This window comes from Strongylocentrotus purpuratus, unplaced genomic scaffold (genome assembly GCF_000002235.5).
Source record: "Strongylocentrotus purpuratus isolate Spur 01 unplaced genomic scaffold, Spur_5.0 spur5_contig_816, whole genome shotgun sequence".
NCBI classification, from domain to species: domain Eukaryota; kingdom Metazoa; phylum Echinodermata; class Echinoidea; order Camarodonta; family Strongylocentrotidae; genus Strongylocentrotus; species Strongylocentrotus purpuratus.
In genome coordinates, this window is record NW_022145520.1 from 375197 (window position 1) to 397069 (window position 21873).

At 37.0% G+C, this 21873-nt stretch overlaps 1 protein-coding gene across 1 annotated transcript in view; it reads right to left on the reverse strand.

Annotated features, from left to right (window-relative positions):
- LOC754229 (probable cation-transporting ATPase 13A3) overlaps positions 1-21313 on the reverse strand; it is a 40608-nt gene extending 19295 nt beyond the window's left edge. The window contains 12 exon segments of the mRNA XM_030979274.1: positions 206-316; positions 790-954; positions 2130-2261; positions 2952-3018; positions 4912-5046; positions 5665-5734; positions 10859-10939; positions 12425-12568; positions 13107-13174; positions 13862-14032; positions 15234-15324; positions 21248-21313. Of these exon segments, the coding sequence (XP_030835134.1) occupies positions 206-316; positions 790-954; positions 2130-2261; positions 2952-3018; positions 4912-5046; positions 5665-5734; positions 10859-10939; positions 12425-12568; positions 13107-13174; positions 13862-14032; positions 15234-15311 (1222 nt within the window). The 5' untranslated portion in view covers positions 15312-15324; positions 21248-21313.
- Positions 21314-21873: the final 560 nt, after the last annotated feature.

Sequence of the window (21873 nt, forward strand, 5' to 3'; positions counted from 1 at the left end):
CTTTATACTAAAGGACAATAATTAGTGCCGTGACGAGACTCGAACCGCAAATGATGTAACCATCACACCAAGTCACCTGAACCCTATTTGCCAGTTTTATTCTAACGCTTTCTTTCATGGCCAATATTTTGTATCAAATTTTCTTTCACCAAAATAAAACCCAGATAATTTTATTTTCTCTCTCTCTCTCTCTCTCTCTCTGTACCTATTATTGTGAGTATTCCAACGAAGAGTAGTGCATCCCTGTATAGTTTGATCTCGGTAGGCTTCGGGTAGAGAATAGACTTAACCAGTTGTCCCTTGGCAGTTGAAAAACCTAGGTAAATTGTTTGGCAAAAAACGTGAGTTTAGTTTTCAAAACATACTCCCTGTAAACTATTTTTAAAACTAAGAATATTTTGATGTTATCAAATGTTAAGTGAACTGCCCCATTTCATATTAAAAAGCAAGATGCCATTGAGTGAGACACACTGAAAGCGTATAGTTTCGAGGCGTTAAGAGTATAACAAAATCATTGTGCATTCTTGGCAGGGTTTAAAACCTAAGTCGAAGGAAAATATTTCTTTACTTCATGATAAGTTTTCAATAAATTGAAAAGAAAATTTACAACGGTACTTGAAGAAGAGTTGTCTATAATTCCACTATTCGTGATCAAAATGAGATTTGTTTCATATTTTGTGCTTCGAACATGCCATCTGTGTGTCAAATGAAACAAATTAAAGAATAAAAAACAATTAAAACATACCCCCCCCCCCCCCCCCCCCCCCCCAAAAAAAAATATATATATACCTGTTTGAGTAACAACGCATTTCACAACCTCATCCCCATGAGTTCGCACCTGGATCACTCTCGTGCCGCAGAAGAGAGTGTGTCTTTTATGTGTGTCCATGGAATATATCATTTTAACACCCTGGGGATTAGGTAGGGGCGTCTTTGTCACGGGTACGCTCTCTCCTGTGTTACGAAAATGATATAGGAATAAAAATGATTAACAAGTCTCAAGATGGGATCCAAACAGGGTCGGATGCTTTCCCGTCTTTTTTTAATATAATAAATTGGAACTTGGTATGAAAATCATGCAAACACGTATTTGTGGTCATCAGTCATCTCAAATGTAAAACAAAATAACCGCCGATTTTCAGTCGAGCTTTAATAAACCAACTCCAAGTCCTTAGAGAAAAAACAAGTTAGTGCAGTTTCTCTCGACTGATTTAACCCTTAAGTTTGTTAGAAAAATGAAATGAAGAAAAAAACAAATGATTGAAGAAGATATAAAGAGCGTAGTAACTATCAAAAAGCGTTAGAGCGTATCCACATATTGAAAGAAAATGGCTGGTTTGGTCTGAATGTAACAAGGGAATTAAAAAAAGGAGAATCACGTAGGGGACGAAGAAGAAAAAGAGGAGAGGGAGAGAGGGTGGAAGAGAGAGAGAGAGAGAGAGAGAGAGAGAAGAGGATGGGAGACTGATTATTTCTTACCTCGTGTTATACCATTGCGTTTAATTTTAATGTAAAAGGGTGATCGTCCAATCTTGTATGGCGCCATTTTATGCGAAAAACTTAGTACATGTACGTTAACCGATTCTCCTTATCCGACATTATGGAGTTATTCAATCATTAAATTTGAACCCATAACAGGCCAATTTCGAAATATGATTATGGTGGCTAAAATGGCCTAACATAAATTGATAGTGCCAGGCTAACTTTGTGTTCGATCTTAAAGATAAACTTGAGTTCTGGTTAAAAAAAGAAAATGAATTCTCACATATTCAAACGAAACTTACACTAAATGTTCAAGATTACAAATCAATGTCATGTGCCAAACCATTTTGGAAGAAAATGAATACTGGCTGAGTAATGAGCATAGAAAGATAAGGAAATCAAGGTAAGCTAGCCCCGACACCATTTGTGTAGTCCCATATACATCTTTCTGTGTACAGTGGTTGATACTTTACCAAGACTGGGCCAAATTTACTATGATTTTGATGACTCCAGAACCTTGCAGTGCATGATCAACTTTTTCTGATCAATTCCACACCTTTTCTTTCACAATACAATCGCATTACCAGAACTCACCTTTATCTTTAACATTCATTAAAATTGTGGCCAATATAATGCTTCACACTTACCTGTGAGCATACTTTCATTGACGATGCAGTTGCCCGAGAGAAGTACTGCGTCACAGGTTAGACTACAGCCATTGGTCGGGATGATGATGACGTCACCAGGTACAAGCTCCGAGTTAGGCACTGTTTCACGATCTGGAGTTATCAAGAGGTTGCTGGTACTATTCAATATCAAATATTCAAGGGCGTCTATACATCTTGAGGATGATGGAAGGAGAGGGGGTCATGCATATTCAGAATGGGAGAAGAGAGCTAGGGGGCATGGCAATGGGCCATCGCTTTTCATTGGAGTTGTACAATCGATTGGATTCTGAAATTACGAGGAAAAAAAACTAACCCATCCCTGTCTTCGGCCTGACAAAACCACCCCTTACCAAAATCTAAACCGACGCCCCAACATAAAATGAAAAAACAAACAAAAGACCATTGAGACGAAAAAAAAGTCGTGATTGTTTTCTGATCTTATGGGATGTACTCAACATTGTACATACTTAACATCCACCTATTTGTTTATTTGTTTTAATATATCCCAAACGAGTTACACACTTTGGTCGTTTTTCATAGACTGCACCCACGTTTTCACAGGTGGGGGCACCATAGCTGAATATGTGTCAATTATGGGGGGGGGGGATAAAGAGACTTTGGGATATTACCCAAGTAAATATCGTGTTATGTACATTTTATTTTAATTTAGTAACAGATTAAATTATTAGAAAAAATATTCATATGGACACTTGGCATTCCATAATGAGTTGGTGGATTAAACCATGGACTAAAGTTAGTCCGCTTTCGAGAATACCACCCATATTATTTAATATAACATACCTCCGTTTCTGCGTAAAACTTCCACCGTTTCATGAACCTCTGCCATCGTCCGAAGTCGAGTGCTTTCCTGTCACCGAAGAAATGTTTTATTTTCAATTAACAAAATATGATACCTTTGTAAAATAACGTAGGAACTTTAAATACAATTACAGTAGTTGATGTCTTCCTAAATTGTGCTATTAACCTTGTTTTAACCATCGATAAAATGGAATCTGTCATCGAAAGATATTTAATTACTTGCGTAGATATTTTAGTTAGTTTAATTTCAACATGTTGTTTGCAACTATAATGATCTCGTAAATGTCTATTAAATAGGTCAGCGCAGCATTTTAATGGACGATGCACAAGGAGCTACGTAACTATGTAACCGTGGTATTTCATGACACGCCTTCAACGGAACTATAATTCTTAAAATATGGAAACAAAATATATTATATCATCACAGGAAATCGTAATAGACAGCACATTGTTACTTCATATCTACATTCCCTCGCTATTTGTAGCTGTCGTTTGGTGTTGCAGTGATGTGTAGCCAAATTGAAATTGTATTAACTACCAGAAAATAATATTCCCACCCTCACCCTAAATTGAAATTCTGGCTCCACCACTGACCAGCAAGAGTGTATTGAATGGGTAGAATGAGAGGTTATGTTTTACATTTTTATTTTCATTTTCATTTGGCCAGGTGCCTGCTCTCTGTTTTACTGTTTTGCTTTCTGATAAGCTTAGTTTACTGTTTGTCTCTTGTTATGTTATGTACTTTTGTTGACATTAGTAATAATAATAATAGTTTTTTGACAATTGATTGATTTTTCTAATGTATGTAGACACGTGTACATTTCATGTCATTTATGTTTTTATAGTATAATCCACCATGGTTTATGAACTTATTATGTGATATTTCATTTTAAATGAAAATTATCGATTAAACATGAAAGAAAATAAAAGATGAGTAAACTAAATTTAAAAATGTGAGGAATGACATTTATGGGGAAGATCAATAAAACCTGATCTTAATAAGCCCCTAACTGAGAATTAGATTACAAGCACATGCACTGAGGAATTGGAATGATGAATACTGATCAAATAAGACGATAAATATATCCTGACGTATATGTCCGTGATATGATAGGCAAACATGTTCATTATTATGAACTTTACTCTTGCGATGTTTGCTTCGGGCTATATTTCATCAAAGATAATGGATTCGGGCAATAATTGTGATTGGGTAGCACGCTTAGGCTTAGCATTTGGATAAGGCCTAATGTACATCCTCTCTATATAAAATTTCCGTTTCAGAGTCAACAGCCGTGAAAATAGAAATGTGTGGAACTTTCTGTAGGAATCAAATGGGAGGGATACACAGGTGCGTCACAGAGTTGCCGTTTTGCAAATTATCAATTTGAACTTATTAAGTTCACAAGTTCATATTCTCTATCCTTTTTCTAAATGTTCACTAATCTAGCTGGTTCTCTCATTTTCTACTCTCAATAGAACAAACATATTTTCAGGGTAAAATTAGTTTTTTTTTTTTTACTTATTTAATATTCAAAATAACAATGCAGTCTCATACACATTATATTTAACAAGACAGTGTAAACTAAAAAACAATGATAGGCAAATAACACATAGAAATAATAATGTGAAATATAGGAAACTAGCAAGCAAGCTTTTATAATTATAGGTTCCCGATTAAAATACAAAACACTGTAACTGAATTCGATAGCATTGAAGAAAGACGTGATAACAGTTTAAGTCACTGACACATTAGCAATATGTATAAGATGTTTACAAAGAAGTAGTAGATAAAGAAGACGTGCATGTAGCCGTAACATTTATGTGTATTTGATTTATTGTCTTGTTTCTTTTGTAAAAACATGGGTGTTCCGCCCGTATGCAGAAATAAATAAATAAAAAAAATAAAAAAAAAATCTTTAAAATGAAATATCTGGAAGCTCACCGTTCTCGTTGTATAGAGTGAGACGGAGATAGAAACAGCTGACATCACCACGATACAAAGCGTGTAGTAGATGTAGTTGATACAAAACCAGAAGATGACGACGAAGAGTTGAAAGATGTAAAAAGGGTTCATCACCTACACCAACATTAATTTTAAAAAAATAGTAGACATAGATGAGTTTTACATCAAATTCAAATAGATCTATTGAAATAAATTCAACAGTTTTTGCTTTCATTTAAAATTTAGAGGGTTTTTTTAATGAGAAGAACCAGTAATCATGGACTAAAAAGAAAAGTACCATTAAAAGAAAAACGAAGGCAAGAAACAATGCAAAATCAAAACAGAATGACTAATTCATTTGATTTAAAAAAAAAAAGGATATCGTAAGAATTGTTTGAAATACAAGATAAGCAAGTATATACATCCAGCAGAGATTTGTCTCCTCAGAGCATCACTATAACATTTTCCCGATTGACAGGAAGAAAGGCAACCCACATTTTTATCCCCCAAAAAAAATGTTTAAAAAAAAAAAAAAATAATAATAATAATAATATGAATACGACTATGAATATGTTGAATTTCACCATTAGAAAAAATGAGAGTGCGTGGTACCAAAACAAGCTTCGAGGCCAATAGACAGAAATAATAAGATTTTGTCATTTATATTCGCACACAAATTCAGAGATATGAATATAGACTTTAAACAATCCTGGAATAAAAGGTTATACATGATGCACATCTGTGATTACGTACCTCTTGTAAAAGAAGTACCAGGATTGGCCGGACGCGTACCTGTATCTCATTGAGACCATAAAGCTGCTGTCTAGGAAGCGGACATACATAAAAGTAAGTATTTGTTGCAAGGGTTTGTGGAAACTAGATGCAAAGTTTAATGAATTCCCTGCTGGAAAGAACACACTCATTCACACTCATTCACAGTGTGAATCACACTGTGAATCACAGTGTGCTCCACGATGTTAAATTGGGCCGTTTTCACATTGTGGTCGATTCGTTTCACACTGTGGTTCACAGTGTAGATAACCGGAAAAGGAAAAAACACACTCATTCACACTCATTCACAGTGTGAATCACACTGTGCTTCACACTGTGAATCACAGTGTGCTCCACAATGTTAAATTGAACCGTTTTCACATTGTGGTCCATTCGTTTCACACTGTGGTTCACAGTGTGGATAACCAGAAAAGGAAAAAAACACACTCATTCACACTCATTTACAGTGTGAATCACAATGTGTTTCACACTGTGCTCCACAATGTTAAATTGAGCCGTTTTCACATTGTGGTCCATTCGTTTCACACTGTGGTTCACAGTGTGGATAACCGGAAAAGGAAAGAACACATGCATTCACACTAATTCACAGTGTGAATCACACTATGTTTCACACTGTGAATCACAGTGTGCTCCACAATGTTAAATTGGGCCGTTTTCACATTGTGGTCGATTCGTTTCACACTGTGGTTCACAGTGTGGATAACCGGAAAAGGAAAGAACACACGCATTCACACTCATTCACAGTGTGAATCACACTGTGTTTCTCAATGTGTTCACAGTGTGAACTGTGATTTCACACTGTGAATGAGTATGTTCTTTCCAGCAGGGTTTATCGATTTAATTGCGGGAATCCATAACAAATCATCCAGTAAATTTGTTTCTAGAATGTTAGCTCTGTTCAGGACCACGTCGAGGCAATGACCCTAAAATAATCTCAAGTCTATTACATTGACTGAAACAAAATAAATATTTACATACCGCAATGAATGTGTGGTAAAACACAGAGATGTTTTCTCCAGGTTAGTAGCAGCGGTTAAGAATCAACCCATTCTAAATCATGTGAGTAGATATTATGGATGTGGGTATGCGTGCGTGTGGGGGTGTGTGAGAATGACATCCATTCTAAATCATGTGAGTAGGTATTATGGATGTGGGTTTGTGTGCGTGTGGGGGAGTTTGTGAGAACGACCTCCATTCTAAATCATGTGAGTAGATATTATGGATGTGGTTTGTGTGCGTGTGTGTGAGGGAGAGTGTGAGAATGACCTCGGTTCTAAATCATGATATTATGGATATAGGTTTGTGTGCGTGTGGGGGAGGAGCAGTGTGGGAGAACGAACCCCACTTTAAATGATGAGAGTAGATATTATGGATGTGGGTATGTGTGCGTGTGTGTGTGTGAGAACGACTCCCATTCTAAATGATGAAAGTAGATATTATGGCTATGGGTATGTGTGCGTGTGGGGGAGGGGAAGTGTGTGAGAACAACCTCCATTCTAAATCATGAGAGTAGACCTTATGGATGTGGGTATGTGTGCGTGTGTGTGTGAGAATGACCCCCAATCTAAATGATGAGAGTAGATATTATGGCTATGGGTATGTGTGCGTGTGGGGGAGTTTGTGAGAACGACCTCCATTCTAAATCATGAGAGTAGACATTATGCATGTGGGTATGTGTGCGTGTGTGTGTGAGAACGACCTCCATTCTTAATCATGGGAGTACATATTAAAGGTACTATGTCCCTTTTGCAGCCAACCTCAAATTATGTAGAACTTTGCAGGAATTATGAATATATATGTCCTATCTGTGAAATTTAAAAGTTAGCAGTGTCCTCATATTCAAATTATGCAAGGAAACCCTTTTACTTGCTAGACTTCACTGTCAGACACTATTGAGTGACTGACTGGCCTTTTTTCTTCTTTGGTAATAACATACATGAAAAGAGTTGTAAAGGGTACATGAGCATTTGTCTACATCAATAACCCACATCTTGTGACATTTTCAAGCCCTACCTTTTTTAGGGAAGTTCTAAATTAGTATTATCTTTCAAGTGCAGTTGGAATTTACCTTTTTCATTTTTTGGCCTGCAAATGGGACATAGTACCTTTAAGGTGTTGGTATGTGTGGGGGAGGGGCAGTGAGTGAGAACGACCCCCATTCTAAATCATGAGACTAGACATTATGGATGTGGGTATGTGTGCGTGTGTGGGGGAGTGTGTGAGAATGACATCCAATCTAAATGATAAAAGTAGATATTATGGATGTGGGTATGTGTGCGTGTGTAGGGAAAGCCAGTGTCTGAGAACTGCCCCCATTCTAAATGATGAGAGTAGATATTATGGATGTGGGTATATGTGCGTGTGTGTGTGAGAACGACCCCCATTCTAAATGATGAAAGTAGATATGGTGTGTGTGCGTGTGGGGGAGTTTGTGAGAACGACATCCATTCTAAATCATGAGACTAGACATTATGGATGTGGGTATGTGTGCGTGTGTTGGGGCAGTGTGTATGAGAACGGCCCCCATTCTAAATCATGAGAGAATTCATTATGGATGTGGGTTTTAGCGTGGGGGGGGGGGGGGTATGTGAGAATGACATCCGTTCTAAATCATGGGCGTAGACATTATAGTGGGGGCTGTTAGGGATATTTTGGTGCAGATTCTTCTAAAAGCACCAAATTTGGCCCAGAGGTAGATACCATACTATTACGATTTCTGCCGGACGCCAAGAAGGGCGCTCTCTGGGACTGCCATATTGGGCAAATCCAAAATGGCCGCCATCTGAGTTAAAGGTCAAGCGTAGTTCCAAAAGGAAAAGCGTTTGTATGATAATAGTTTATATATTTATAGGGTTTTGGGGGTCAGAGAATCTGATTATGATGTTCTTTCATTGAGTTTAGGTCTCTTGGGGCTGCCATACTGGTCATATTGGTCAAATCCAAAATAGCCGCCATCTGATAGTTACAGGTCATGTGTAGTTTCGAAAGGAAATGGGCTAGTATGATAAAAGTTGATGAATTTATGGGGTTTCCGGGGTCGTATAATCTGATTATGATGTTCTTTCATCAATAAGCGAGTTCGTAATTAGATACTCCGCATGCGCCAAAATCGGGAACGAATTTTTACAAAGGTCACATGTCTCGACGTTGCATAGTGCAATTCGTATTGGTTTTTATTCCATCTCAGAGTGATTATAGACGTTATTTTGTATGGATAATAGGGTAAGACCACGAACTTTTCGAAGCGTGAACAGATTCAAAGTATGCTTAAATGGGGGCATTGATGTATGTAGGAAAAACAGGATTAAGATCCCATGCAAAGCTTCGAATTGTAGAGTATGAGAAAAATAAAGTTGAGATTCCACCTTTATGTCTAGACGTTGCTTAATACATTTCGTATTGGTATTATCTCCCATCTGAGAGTGATTATAGACGTTATTTATATGGATAATACAGATAAAGCTGTCCGGGTCTTTGAATATAATGCTTCAAAACAAATCGAACAATCTGTTTATTTCTTTATCCATGGTCTGTTTCTACTGTTTATCTACTTTCCCTGCCAATCCTCGAAAACGAATTTATTATGCATTTCACAGAGGAAAGTTTGCCTATTGATGAAACATATGGGCGCAGGCCAAGATTTATACCCACTCAGGTATGAATTTGGCGCATCTTCCCTCATCTTCTTCAACCAGGAAATGGACTTCATTGTAGCCTTAGGACAGGATGGGGACATAAAATTGATAAAAGCACATCATAATCAGATTATCCGACCCCGGAAACCCCATGAATTCATCAACTATTATCATACTGGTCCTTTTCCTTTTAAAACTACGCTTGACCTTTAACTCGGATGGCGGCCATTTTTTATTTGGCCAATATGGCCAGCATGATAGCCCCAAGGAGCCCTGTACTTGATACAAGCAACATCATAATCAGATTCTCTGACCAGGAAAACCCCTTACTATATAAATTGTTATCATACTAGCCCTTTTCCTTTTGGAACTACACTTGACCCTTTACTCAAAGGTGGCAGCCATTTTAGATTTGACCAATATGACCAGCATGACAGCCCCAAGTAAACCTCAAATTGGTAAAAGAACATGATTCCAGATTCTCTGACCCCGAAAACTCCATAAATACATAAACTGTTATCATTTTAGCTCTTTCCTTTTGGAACTACTATTGACCTGTAACTATCACATGGCGGCCATTTTGGATTTGACCAATATGACCAGTATGGCAGCCCCTAGGAGACCTCAAATCGATGAAAGAACATCAACATCAGATTCTCTGACCCCCAAAACCCCATCAATATATAAATTATTATCATACAAGCGATTTTTCTTTTGGAACTACGCTTGACCTTTAACTCAGATGGCGGCCATTTCGGATTTGCCCAATATGGCATACCCAGAGGGTGCCCTTCTTAGCGTCCGGCAGAAATTGTAAAAGTGTGGTATAATCTACCTCTGGGCCAAATTTGGTGCTTTTAGAAGAATCTGCACCAAACAACCCCTATTTAGCCCTAACAGCCCCCACTATATGTATGCGCGTGTGGGGCTTAGGGGGAGTGTGTAAGAACGACCCCCATTCTAAATCATGAGAGTAGACATTATGGACGTGGGTATCTACGTGTGTGTGTGTGTGTGGGGGGGTGTAGTGAGTATACAGTGGATAAGTCCACTGCAGTTAAAACGCATTTCAGGCAGCAATATGCAAGTGGACAATAATGAAATCCTTTATCGCACGGAAATATTCATATAACTGCAAAGGCCTTGAAGAAACGATAGCCCATTTTACAATGCTGTTAAGCCAGCTTATTACCAAATATTTGTCTCTAGTTTACTGAATAAAACTTATACTGATTTCGAATGTGTTGCCTCCATCTAACGCAGATTCATTGGGGGGAAAAGATATTACATAATACAAGGTTTCGTATCTATAACTGCAAATTGAATGCAAACATTGAGTTTTCACTCCTGTTATTTCAGTCTTTATAGTTTACTAGATAAAGTTCCCCTATACCGAACGTAATCGAATGGAGATGATTATTTGATGATCTTTATTTTGAGGGAAGGTATATTAGTGCTTAAGGCAAGCGTTATCATTTTTTTATTATAAATCTTACGATCCGAAATGAGAATCTGTCTACCTTTCTTGAGTTGTTTCTTCGTCGAGTCCTTTGCTGTAGATATCATAGAAATCTGAACAGGGGACGTTGTGTGCAAGGCCTCTGTAAGAAGAAAAAACGATAGAAGAAGTGGGTATATTTCCAAGGAGAGCGGTCAAAATGATATTTTGATAGATAATTATATTTCAACCCTCCCATATGGAAATATGACTGAAGAAGAAATATAAGAATCCATGCGTTATTCAGCTCTAACACCCAAGGTAGCTATGATAATGGATCATGTATGTAGCTTCCTTCTTTGATTATCAAACATTGTCAAACTTCTCGTGCTAAACCCAAATATTCTTCAGTCCGAATGTCTGTCATTACATTCAAAGATTCGGCAATCCGATTAGCCCCATGAAAAAAAAACGAATTATCAATTCAGAGTGTGTTGTTATCAAGTGTTTCTTTAATCAAAATGTTAAATGTTTAATCAAAGGTTCGTTATTAAAAATGTTCATTGTTCCAAAATGTCGTAGATCGAAATGTTTATTTATCCAAAGTTCGTCAAATAAATCAAAATGTTCATTAGTCCAAAGGTTATTCAATCAAAATGTCACTAATTGTCACATTGTCAAACTTCTTGTGCTAAACCCCCAAGTATTCTTCAGTCCGAATGTCTGTCATTACATTCAAAGATTCGGCAATCCGATTAACCTCATGAAAAAAAAACGAATTATCAATTCAGAGTGTGTTGTTATCAAGTGTTTCTTTAATCAAAATGTTAAATGTTTAATCAAAGGTTCGTTATTAAAAATGTTCATTATTCCAAAATGTCGTAGATCGAAATGTTTATTTATCCAAACTTCGTCAAATTAATCAAAATGTTCATTAGTCCAAAGGTTATTCAATCAAAATGTCACTAGTTCAAAGGTTCGTCAAATTAATCAAAATGTTCACTGATCCAAAGGTTCGTCAAATTAATGAAAATGTTGATTAGTCCAAAGGTTCGTCAATCAAAAATGTTTATTAATAAAGTGGTTCTTCAATCATGCTTAATAACCTAGAGGTGCGACAATCAAACTGTGCTTTTATCCAAATGTTAGGCAATCAAAATGATCATTATTCCGCGAGACTTGTTACCCTACAGAAATCCAAAGCCTCTTTGATCATACAAGTTACTAAAAGAAAAAAGAGTGTTTCTGCTGAATATAATTTTCCTTTTGTTTTGCTATAAACACTGCATTGTAAATTGATTTATACGCTATATATGTTTACAGAATATTGATATGTTACATAACATTGTAATCTGACTTATATGATGTATATGTTCCCAAACAGAATATTGATTGTTACATTACATTGTAAAGTTATTATAATTATGTTTATAAACAGAATATTGATGTACATCAATAAGTTTAATAAATACAATACAATACAACTTTATGTTTGAATCTTAATGCTCGTTGACTGATAGTTTCAAACTGGCAACTGTTTAATGAACGAACCTTCGAAATAACTAACCTCCAGAATGACCAAACACACTTAGGAAAAACGGATTCTGGAAAAATACATCTTTACTAATTTAAATATTTTGAAAAATACCTGAGCTTAAAGTAAAGCTGTCCATCTGAATCCCAAATATAAACCGCTTTCTGAAATTTGAAGTATCTCATGTGCCCCTTGTCTAGTTTCGTCTCTCGCTGTGTTACTGTGTTGATCAATGGCAGTGAGAGAGTCGGCCCATCGCTGTGGGGGGGGGGGGGGAGACATATTTTGATTTTATTTTATTTCATTTCTGCATTTTTCAAAATATAACTGAATAACAAAGAAGATATAAATGTAAGGTATAATACAACATATACAAACATTAATTTCTTCATGTTAACATTTTCTTTCTTACATATGTACATATAATAACGAAACATAACATATTATCATTAATTTAAAGTATTATCCGAACTATCTGTTGAAAAAGTGCAGGAGACCACAATCTTAAGCGATGCTTGACTAGGATGGCGGCCTAAAAATGATTTAAGGGGGCGAAACCCAATTTTGTATTACGATGCACACATATTTTGGTCTCCTAATAGATTCGGACTTGTGTTTTTGTCCTTCAATATGTATAATGGAGATGTATTTTCAATGTCTGAGCAGTAGTGAAGTAATTTGGTTGGCCGATTAAAGGCAATCCTATACAAATATTGCTGGCGTAATTAATTGTCAACAATTTCATTTTGATTCTTAAGTGAAGTGCGCGATATTGGAAAATAAGAGAGAATGTTACCTGATGTCCGAGTCTCCGATGACACGTTCTCTAATGATTTTACATTTATGGTCCCTTGCATAGATATCCTGGGAATTAATGAATTAAGAGCAAGAGAGAGGGGGAGGGGGCAGGAGGGAGAGTGAGAGAGAAAGAGAGAGGGGTGCCGTGAGAGCCAGAGAGTGACACAGAGAGAAAGAGAGAGAGAGAGAGAGAGAGACAGGGAGGAGGAGATAAAGAGATAGAGAGGGGGAATCGAAGACAGATTTTAAAAATATATGAAAAGATGAAAGGAAGTAGAAAATGAATAGCAAAATTAAAAGACAAATAGAAGGAAAAAGAGAAAGTAACAAGGGAATAAGAAAAGGAAAATCACGTCGGAGACGCAGAAGAAGAGAGAGAAAGAGAGAGAGAGAAAGGGAGGGAGGGAGAGGGAGGGGAGAGAGGGGGAGAGGTGTTAAATTGAAAGATATAGAAACAATAATTATTATATGCCATTACCAGAATAGATTATCTATACTTATACTTATACTTATAATCAAACTTAACGGAATGGACAGTACGTCATTGTATGATGTTCTTGCATTGCGAAATACTTGTGTTTTTAGGTTCCAAACAAATGCAAGTACTCCCTAACAGAAATTCTCTTGACGTTATTTTGAATCTCATTTCAATGGATTAGATTCAGAATGAAACGACAATGAGACAAAAACAGTACTCTAGAAAATAATAATAAAAAAAAATAAAAAACATGTCTTCAAACTTTGAAAATTTACCTTCACTATCAGGCTGTCGGCGTGTTCATTTGGACATTTGGCATGGGTAAGACGCAGTCCCCAGTCGGGTTTCCAATAAAATATGATCAGGAATAGTACACCGCAGGTCAGGATGCCCGCACCGTATACTGCAACAGTGCGAATGTTACTCTTTCTGTACCCCCAACACTCCTACAAGTAAAAATAAATTGTTATGCGTACTTTTCATTCTACCGAACTTCAATGACGACAGTTCAAGTTCAGCGCGTAATTCTTATATTTGTACTAACAATTCAACCTTTGTAATAAGTTCATATGTGTAAAATCGAACGAGAGAAACAGAATGGCGAACGGTTTGAAATAAATCGAACCGATATTAAATGAACACAAAAGAAAAAAGAGAAAGATACACGTAGGGAAAGGTAAAGAGGTATAGATTTGATTTGTTTTATTGTCCACATTAAGTGGAAATTCTTTTTTTCACATGGTTACAACTATATACAGTACATAAAGCATAGGTCATTTGAACACATGTTAAGTTACACATTGCTCATTAATCAGTGTGTGGGTCATATTAATAATTTAAGCTTAATCTTTAAATGCGGTATACTAGCACATCCAACTAATACGCACTTCGTTTACTGCTACAAATACACATTCTGCGTTGAATAACATGGCTTTCAAACTTTATAAACTAGGTATTGTCCTTTAGGGAAATACAATTTTGTTTGAATTTACTATGGAAAGGAAAGAATACGCGCACTTTTTCGACAAAACACAAACGCAATCTACTTGTACTCAAAGCCAAACGGAATTTGAAATGTTACAAAGGAAATGGTTATGACATTACATCAGGGTTGCTGTTAAACGGTATGGGCACCACGGGTCACTCGCCCCGTCACTCGCGAAGTATTTTACTGGACCACTTAATTGTTGTTGGTCTTGTTGACTCAACCTAAATAAATATTTAACGAATCCGGGTCGAGTTCATGGCCGATACAGTTATTGAATGGGGCAGTTGACCTTTTTAGGGCAGGGCGTAGGCGGGGGGAACGGAGCGCTTACCACCTTAACCTCAAAATGGCAAAAAAAAGGGGGAAATGATGGTGCGAACCCTTGCTACACCCTACCATGACCCATTACCCTTGTTATCTACCTGTCATCGACTAAGAAAGACCGGTGCCTTCCCCACACCCCCCTTTTTTGTGCTGCCGGTGCCCCCTCGTCGGTGCCTTGGCCCACGTTACCGCCCCAGTTTAAAATCATGCGTGATAACTTTTCTACCACCAAACGTTCATTACAGAATCACTGAAGGTCAACGAAACAATGATATTGCGTGATAAAAAAACGCTTAGAATTAATCGCAGCAATTAAAAGTCTGTTCCGTACTTACAATTTTCTCCCCTCGTTCTTCTTCGATAACCACGTGATGAGGGTATATCCCTGTTGAGAGCTTTGTGTGGGACGTCATCTTGCCTCGAAAACTTTAGAATCATGATAAATAAGAAGCAAAAATAGAGAGAAAGATAGACAGAGACAGACAGGCAGGCAGACAGAGAAAGAGAGACAGACAGACAGACAGAGTCAGAGAAAGAGAGAGAGAGAGAGGGGGGGGGGGAGAGAGAGAGGGTCAAAGGGAGAAAATAATTATTAAGACTTATTATTGTGTCTAGTTACACAAAGCCGAAACCTCAGAGTCCGCAATCATAATCAGTCAATAATTGCACTCATCCAAAATAGGAACAAACAGAGTACAAAGGTCTCATTATTAAACACGGCAAAGTAAAATATACGAAATCAAATGACTTGCTTGTAGTTGTACTAGTCAATTCTAAATCAAGGATTAATGAGTTACAGTGGGGGCAGGCAAAGGCATGTATAAAGTGGCAGTAAATGCTACAAATTTGTTGGAAGGTTCCTAAGAGAATAAAATCATACATGAAACAAAGTTGGTGGAATCAACATAGCACAATGTAAAGCAAATATAAATAAGTATTCGTCATTGAAGAGTGCGGAAATAACTATGTAGAATTAAACGAACAGTCATAATGTAAATCGATAAAGTTGGGACTTAATCTACATAGAAAGCAACCACATAGAATATTGTCAGAATAATGAATCGCACACTCGATCGCTCTCATGCTGATGTGACTTGGCCGTGTGTCTATGCAGAATATGTCCTGAATTTGAAAGCACAAACGCAATCCAAAGAGAGGTCAAGTAACAAGTGCCGCAATGAAACGAATCAAGTCGGACTTACCAAGACATTTTTCTGTCTCAGGACGGATCCTTCCCCAAGGGTTCTTTACCAATAGAAAAACAATGCAGAAGCAAAATAACGAGAGTACGTTCACAAGTAAGAAAATCCAAGCATCGTACGATCATACACACTAAAGGCTGCTCAAATAATGGACCAAACAAACATTGCGTGGGATGGCTGTTGTGTATTGGTGCAAACTTCCTGTAATCATGGTTGAAGAAAGTTAGTAGTTAATGGTAGAGGACAGACTTGTTGATGCTGTGTGACGGTAGCCCAGGTACTAAGTATGAAATGTAGGCACCAACGCGTTTGGTTCAGCATTCAGTGAACTTCACTGAATCAGACAGTGGCGTATCCCGAGTCCAGCCAATGAGGGAGCACGAGAATCATGGAATTGGGGGGGGGGGGGGGGGGTCACGGGGAGGGGAGGGTACACCGATTTCACTCTGGAAATGAAATGCTAACTTTCAAGGTCTCTGATAAATGGGAAAGCATGCTACTGTCTTTTGTGTCACCCTTCCCATTTTCCCTTTCCTTTTTTCTCTTGTTATTTGCTCCAATTTTTCCAATTTTATATTTGTTATTCGATTGGAGGGGCGCGTCCCCCATTTACCCCCCCCGTAGCCACCCCACAGGGACAATAAACATACACCTAGTGCTAAGGTCGAATCTCTCGAGGCATAATGTAATATCAAGGAGCTTCGCTGGAAAGGGCAACTGGTACGGTTGCAAGCGTTTTTTTTTTTTTTTTTTTTTTTTTGGTGGTATTGATTTATTTATTGCTTGCTTTATTCATTTCCATTAAAGATTAAGAATGCATAATTTATTTTGCAAAACATTGACATCTTCTGTAGGTGTAAATAGCAATTAATGACATGACAGAATGTTCCGATCAGGTTGGGTCCGTAGAAATCACATATGGATTGCCTGGTATAGATCACTCCGACATGCTTACTGAGTGATTATGCCGTATTTGAACATTACTTCGAAGGCAAACAGATCTTTGCTCGAACACCCGTCAAGCAGTGATCGCAAGTTGACATATAATTTGTTTTCATTTGTACGACAATTCTTAGGCTAACATTAGATAAATAATGACCCCGTGCTCCCCGTGTCGTGTTCGCGACGAGCGATCCATCGATAAAAGCGCCCAGCCTGCAACGGTTCGTTTGCCGTCTTGCCCAAACCCAAACAAGCAATTCTAAGATCATTATTGGCAATAACTGAGCGAAAGAATTCCTGGGCAATATTCCCTTTTTCGCTATTTCTTTCAAAAGAGCTTCGGAGTAAGACACAATGGTCTTAGAATTTGACTGGCATCAAGCAGCAATCTCAACAGGGTTTGATTGAAGACTTTGACATGACATCATAAAGCGACCATGGATCACTGCACGCAAGCTGTGCTGAAATTGTCTAAAGTGCATGTACTTCAAACTGAAAGTTATCATTATTTTGTTCATGTCTGTAACCAATTAGGACGACCGTGATCTTGATCCAGTTTTTTTTTTGTATTAAATAGAATATCGATGCAATATGAACAGGAAGGCCGATAGTAGACACAGAGAGATAGCGGAGAGAGGTAGAGAGAGATAGATAGAGAGAGAGAGAGAGAGAGAGAGAGAGAGAGAGAGAGGGGGGGGGGGAGAACATGGAAAAAGGAGAAATCGATAGATAATATGCCTTCCGTGTAGATTGTCAAAATATAATAGTGCGTTTACAAAATGATAAAAAAGAAGTTTGTGACCCTCTACATGTGCCGACCTTGTATGCACTATCTGGGCACATTGTATTCGTAAAAATGAATCCACATTGTAGAATTCCAAGGATGACCTGACATATTCCTTGGTGAAATTCGCTCCCGGCCAAAACATGCTAAATGTATTAAAGGCATGTGGTTATAATGGGGTTCTTATGTTGCATTCAGGGTTTTGCATTTTTACATTATTTTTTTTCATTTCAAGTGGAGACTTTTTTACAACTAAAGAACTGATACACTTGAAAACGCTTTGAGATGAGTTCACAAAAATTATCCACAGTGTGGTCAATTCAATTTTCATATTGTGAAATAAATTTGTCCTTGTGACTTCGAAAACCAATGTCATCCAAATTATTCGCAATAATTGAGGGTCCCCTTGAGTCAAAACTTTTCTTTTTTGTTAACTATCACAGTGTCTGTAAAGATTTTTTATTTTCATTCTGCAAGGGTTACTGGTAATCAAAAGTTTGTCTCTGAATCTACCAAGAGTTAGAAGTTTCTCAGAAAGTGCACTTTCTTTAAAGCTACACATCCTTCAAGGGAAATCCAACCTTGATAGCAAACTATACTAAGCAGAAAGGATCAATGAAAACGGATGAAGGAAAAAAAATGTTTTGTTGTAATTATTATAAGTGTATGCTCTTTAAATTGGCTGAATTGGTAGATTCACTCTCTTATGTAATGGCGGACAACTTCCCTATTTGTTGCAACACACAAATTACTAAAATAATTTTTCAAAAATTTAAGACCAAGGGGTGGGGTTTTTTTCTCATTGATCTCTCAGTGACCTCATATTTTTAACATTCATAACTTTTGTATTATTTGTCCGATTTATTTAAAACTTCGCCATTCTGTTTATTTTACGTTTCTGTTTTCATATAAATAAAATTATTACAAGGGTAAGATTGCCCTTTACAGATCAAATCATGACATGTACCGGATATGAATATAGGAGACAAATGTACAGTGATCTGTGTAGTCAGGCTATCATACAATATGTATATACATATATGTACCTCGAACCTTTCCACGAACCGTAGATAAATAATTATAGTTAAAGGTAATACAAAGTTTTGGTAATATTTCAACAGGATTGAATTATGAAATTAAAAATTTGCATAGCCATTTTGAAATCTAGTGTTAGAATAAGCAACTTTTAAAAAAAAATGGGCTCAAAAACGAGAAATTTAGAAGAGTTTCAAGAAATAAAAAATGTCAAATTTATCGGTGCTTTAAATAAATTTCAAGGCCATACAATAATGGTAGCTGCGACCTTGAACATCTCGGAATATGCAGTTCTGATATATAATTTCCAAACGGGAATAGAAAAAACCGGTCGATTTTAATCAAGAAATATCGAAGTAATACCGATTTTGAGAGGGAGCTATACAAAATAAAGAGTTTATCATTCACAATTACATCACTTTTTACTCGATTTCAACGGCGACAACGATCATTGACAAGTGTAAGATCGCATATGCTTCCAATATGTTCATTTGAACCAAATTCATGGTCCCATACCAAAACTTTGTATTACCTTTAATGCTGATGTGGACTTTCATCATACTATAGATATAAACTTTTATGCAAACATTTCATAAAGCTTCTTTACGTATGTGCATCATTTCTCTTAAGTGTTTATTTAAGCCTTCAAGCGACAAAATAACTCAATAATCTGCCGTGTAGAGATATCAACGGATGAACTATAAAATGATGTGCATGTCTCACGTAAAAAAAAATTGTTAATTATTTATGAAATGAGGACTTGAATGGACATACATGTAGTACTGCTGTTAAATAGTAGCTGTAGGCCTACTGCGGCAGGGCAGTCCTTTCGTGTACAAGATAATTTCAAGACTAATCAAACTTTGACAACTTTATCAAACAAACTAATTCTGCAGAGCAAATTACTTTTTATTCGTACCTGTGCCATTATTCATAATGTTACTGAATCAATTAAAAATCGCGTAGTAATATATGATGATGATGATGATGATGATGAACAGCATTTGTATAGCGCCATTTATCTGCAAAAGCATTCAAAGGCGCCTGGCTCCCTCAATATATCGTAAAATAGGCTTGTACAGTGTATATGTCATACATTGAAACATCTCGTATGGTAATGCCTCAGTCAGATGTTCTGCCAAAGGCAGGTCCACAAACCGAATCCCTCTTTAGTTCTTTCTCCATGCATCCACTCTTTCTTTAGCCTACTTCCTCATTATGTCTTAATCATGATCTATCACCTATCAAGTCTGACATCATTCCATTTCTTGGTCTTCCTCTTCCCCATTTACTAAGGAGTTAGAAATTCTCACTTCTTGTCTTTACCATCCATCCAGATGTCACTGAGGATTTTATCCCCCATATGATGTGTCTTATCCAATTTTTTCTTCGAAATATTTGGATTCGATCAAAAGACACAAATGAACCATCAATGTGCGAAATATCCTTAACATATATCATATCAGAATCAAAACGTCTAATATTGACAGGTTTTCGGCGGCCTTCCAGTATATGAGAATTCAGGCAAAGTGTCTGGTAAATAATTTCTTTAATTTAACTGTGTTGTAGTACTTGTAGTGATTCCATGCAATCAATAGATCTTTCCAGACAGGATCTGCGTATTTATTGAACATTAAATGATCCATTATCATTCTTGGAGAAATACACCAGTCATCATGCAGCATTGGTTGTCACTGTCTTACTATACGAGTATAATCTCAGGTTTCATGCATTGCAGACTTTTATGAATTATTTAATTTTGAATTGTTGCCAATGTAGTACATTATCTATGTTAGCACTGGGCTGTAATTTTTAAAGCCAACGCTTGATATTCACGGAGTAACTCTATACTTCTTAGAGGTGTAGAGATGTCGTGGTCGAGTCATCGGACTGTGGATCACAAGGTCCGCGGTTCGAGTCCCGCCGCAGCACTAATGTCCTTTGGCAAGACATTAATCTACATTTGCCACACTCGACCCAGTTGATTTCCTTGAAATGCTACAGCGCCGTGATGGCAGCCATGCTAAAGCATCTTTGGTCCTTCAATGTTGAAATATTCCTGAGATCGGACGTAAAGCTACCATCTATCTTGCCAAAGAACTTAGGGCAAGACAGAGAAAGGAAACCGCACCTTTTGATTAAAATTAAGTGAATGAACAACAATACCACTTTAATTCGATATGCTGAGATACTTTCCTTTCAAAATTGTGTTTTTCCAAATTGTTCTAAATACTTCAATATTTAGGCTGTTCTATTATTTGATCATAAAGGTATTATATTTTAGGGTCCATCTATTCCGGCACTCAGATATCATTTTCAAAGCATTTAAAAACAGAATAGAAAGCTTATAGTCATGCACATAAATATTCTTTATAATTATACTCACACAACTTTGCAGCACGTTCGTATGGCAACCGTGTTAGTTCACAAATAGACCGCAAGTACTATATTCTTTTCTAAAACTTTATCTTGCTGCGTCAGAATTGACTTTAAAATAGGTTTGCAAACGAACTTGGCTCCATCATGTTCCTATTGCAAACATTTAACGGAGCAAAGTGCAAAGCGCTCTTCGCCCCCTGACTAGGCCTAAGGCTCTCAAACCTAATTGGAATCTTGACAAAGGTCTCCGACTTGTAAGGAGTCCTTAACGATAAGCTGCAAATTTCTTTGAGTTGTCTGATATATGTCATGATTTTATCTAGAGAGCTCTTCATAAAAAAGCAATAAACGGATGTAGAACACAATACAAGAGGTGTATCAAATTTTGTATCAGAGGAAAATGTCTGGGACAGAATTACATTGACAATACTTATATAGTTGGTGAATAAAAAGTGGCATTATCTAATAATTCATGCCATACAAAATGCCGAATATAATCTTTTCAAACGTATTATTGGACTCTTTTTTTTGGGGGGGGGGGATGTAAGAGAGGTAATGTACAAAAGGGCCGGGTCGTTAGTCAGTTGTGATGTAAAGTAAAATATGTTTGTGTCTGTCAGAACGGTTGGTGAA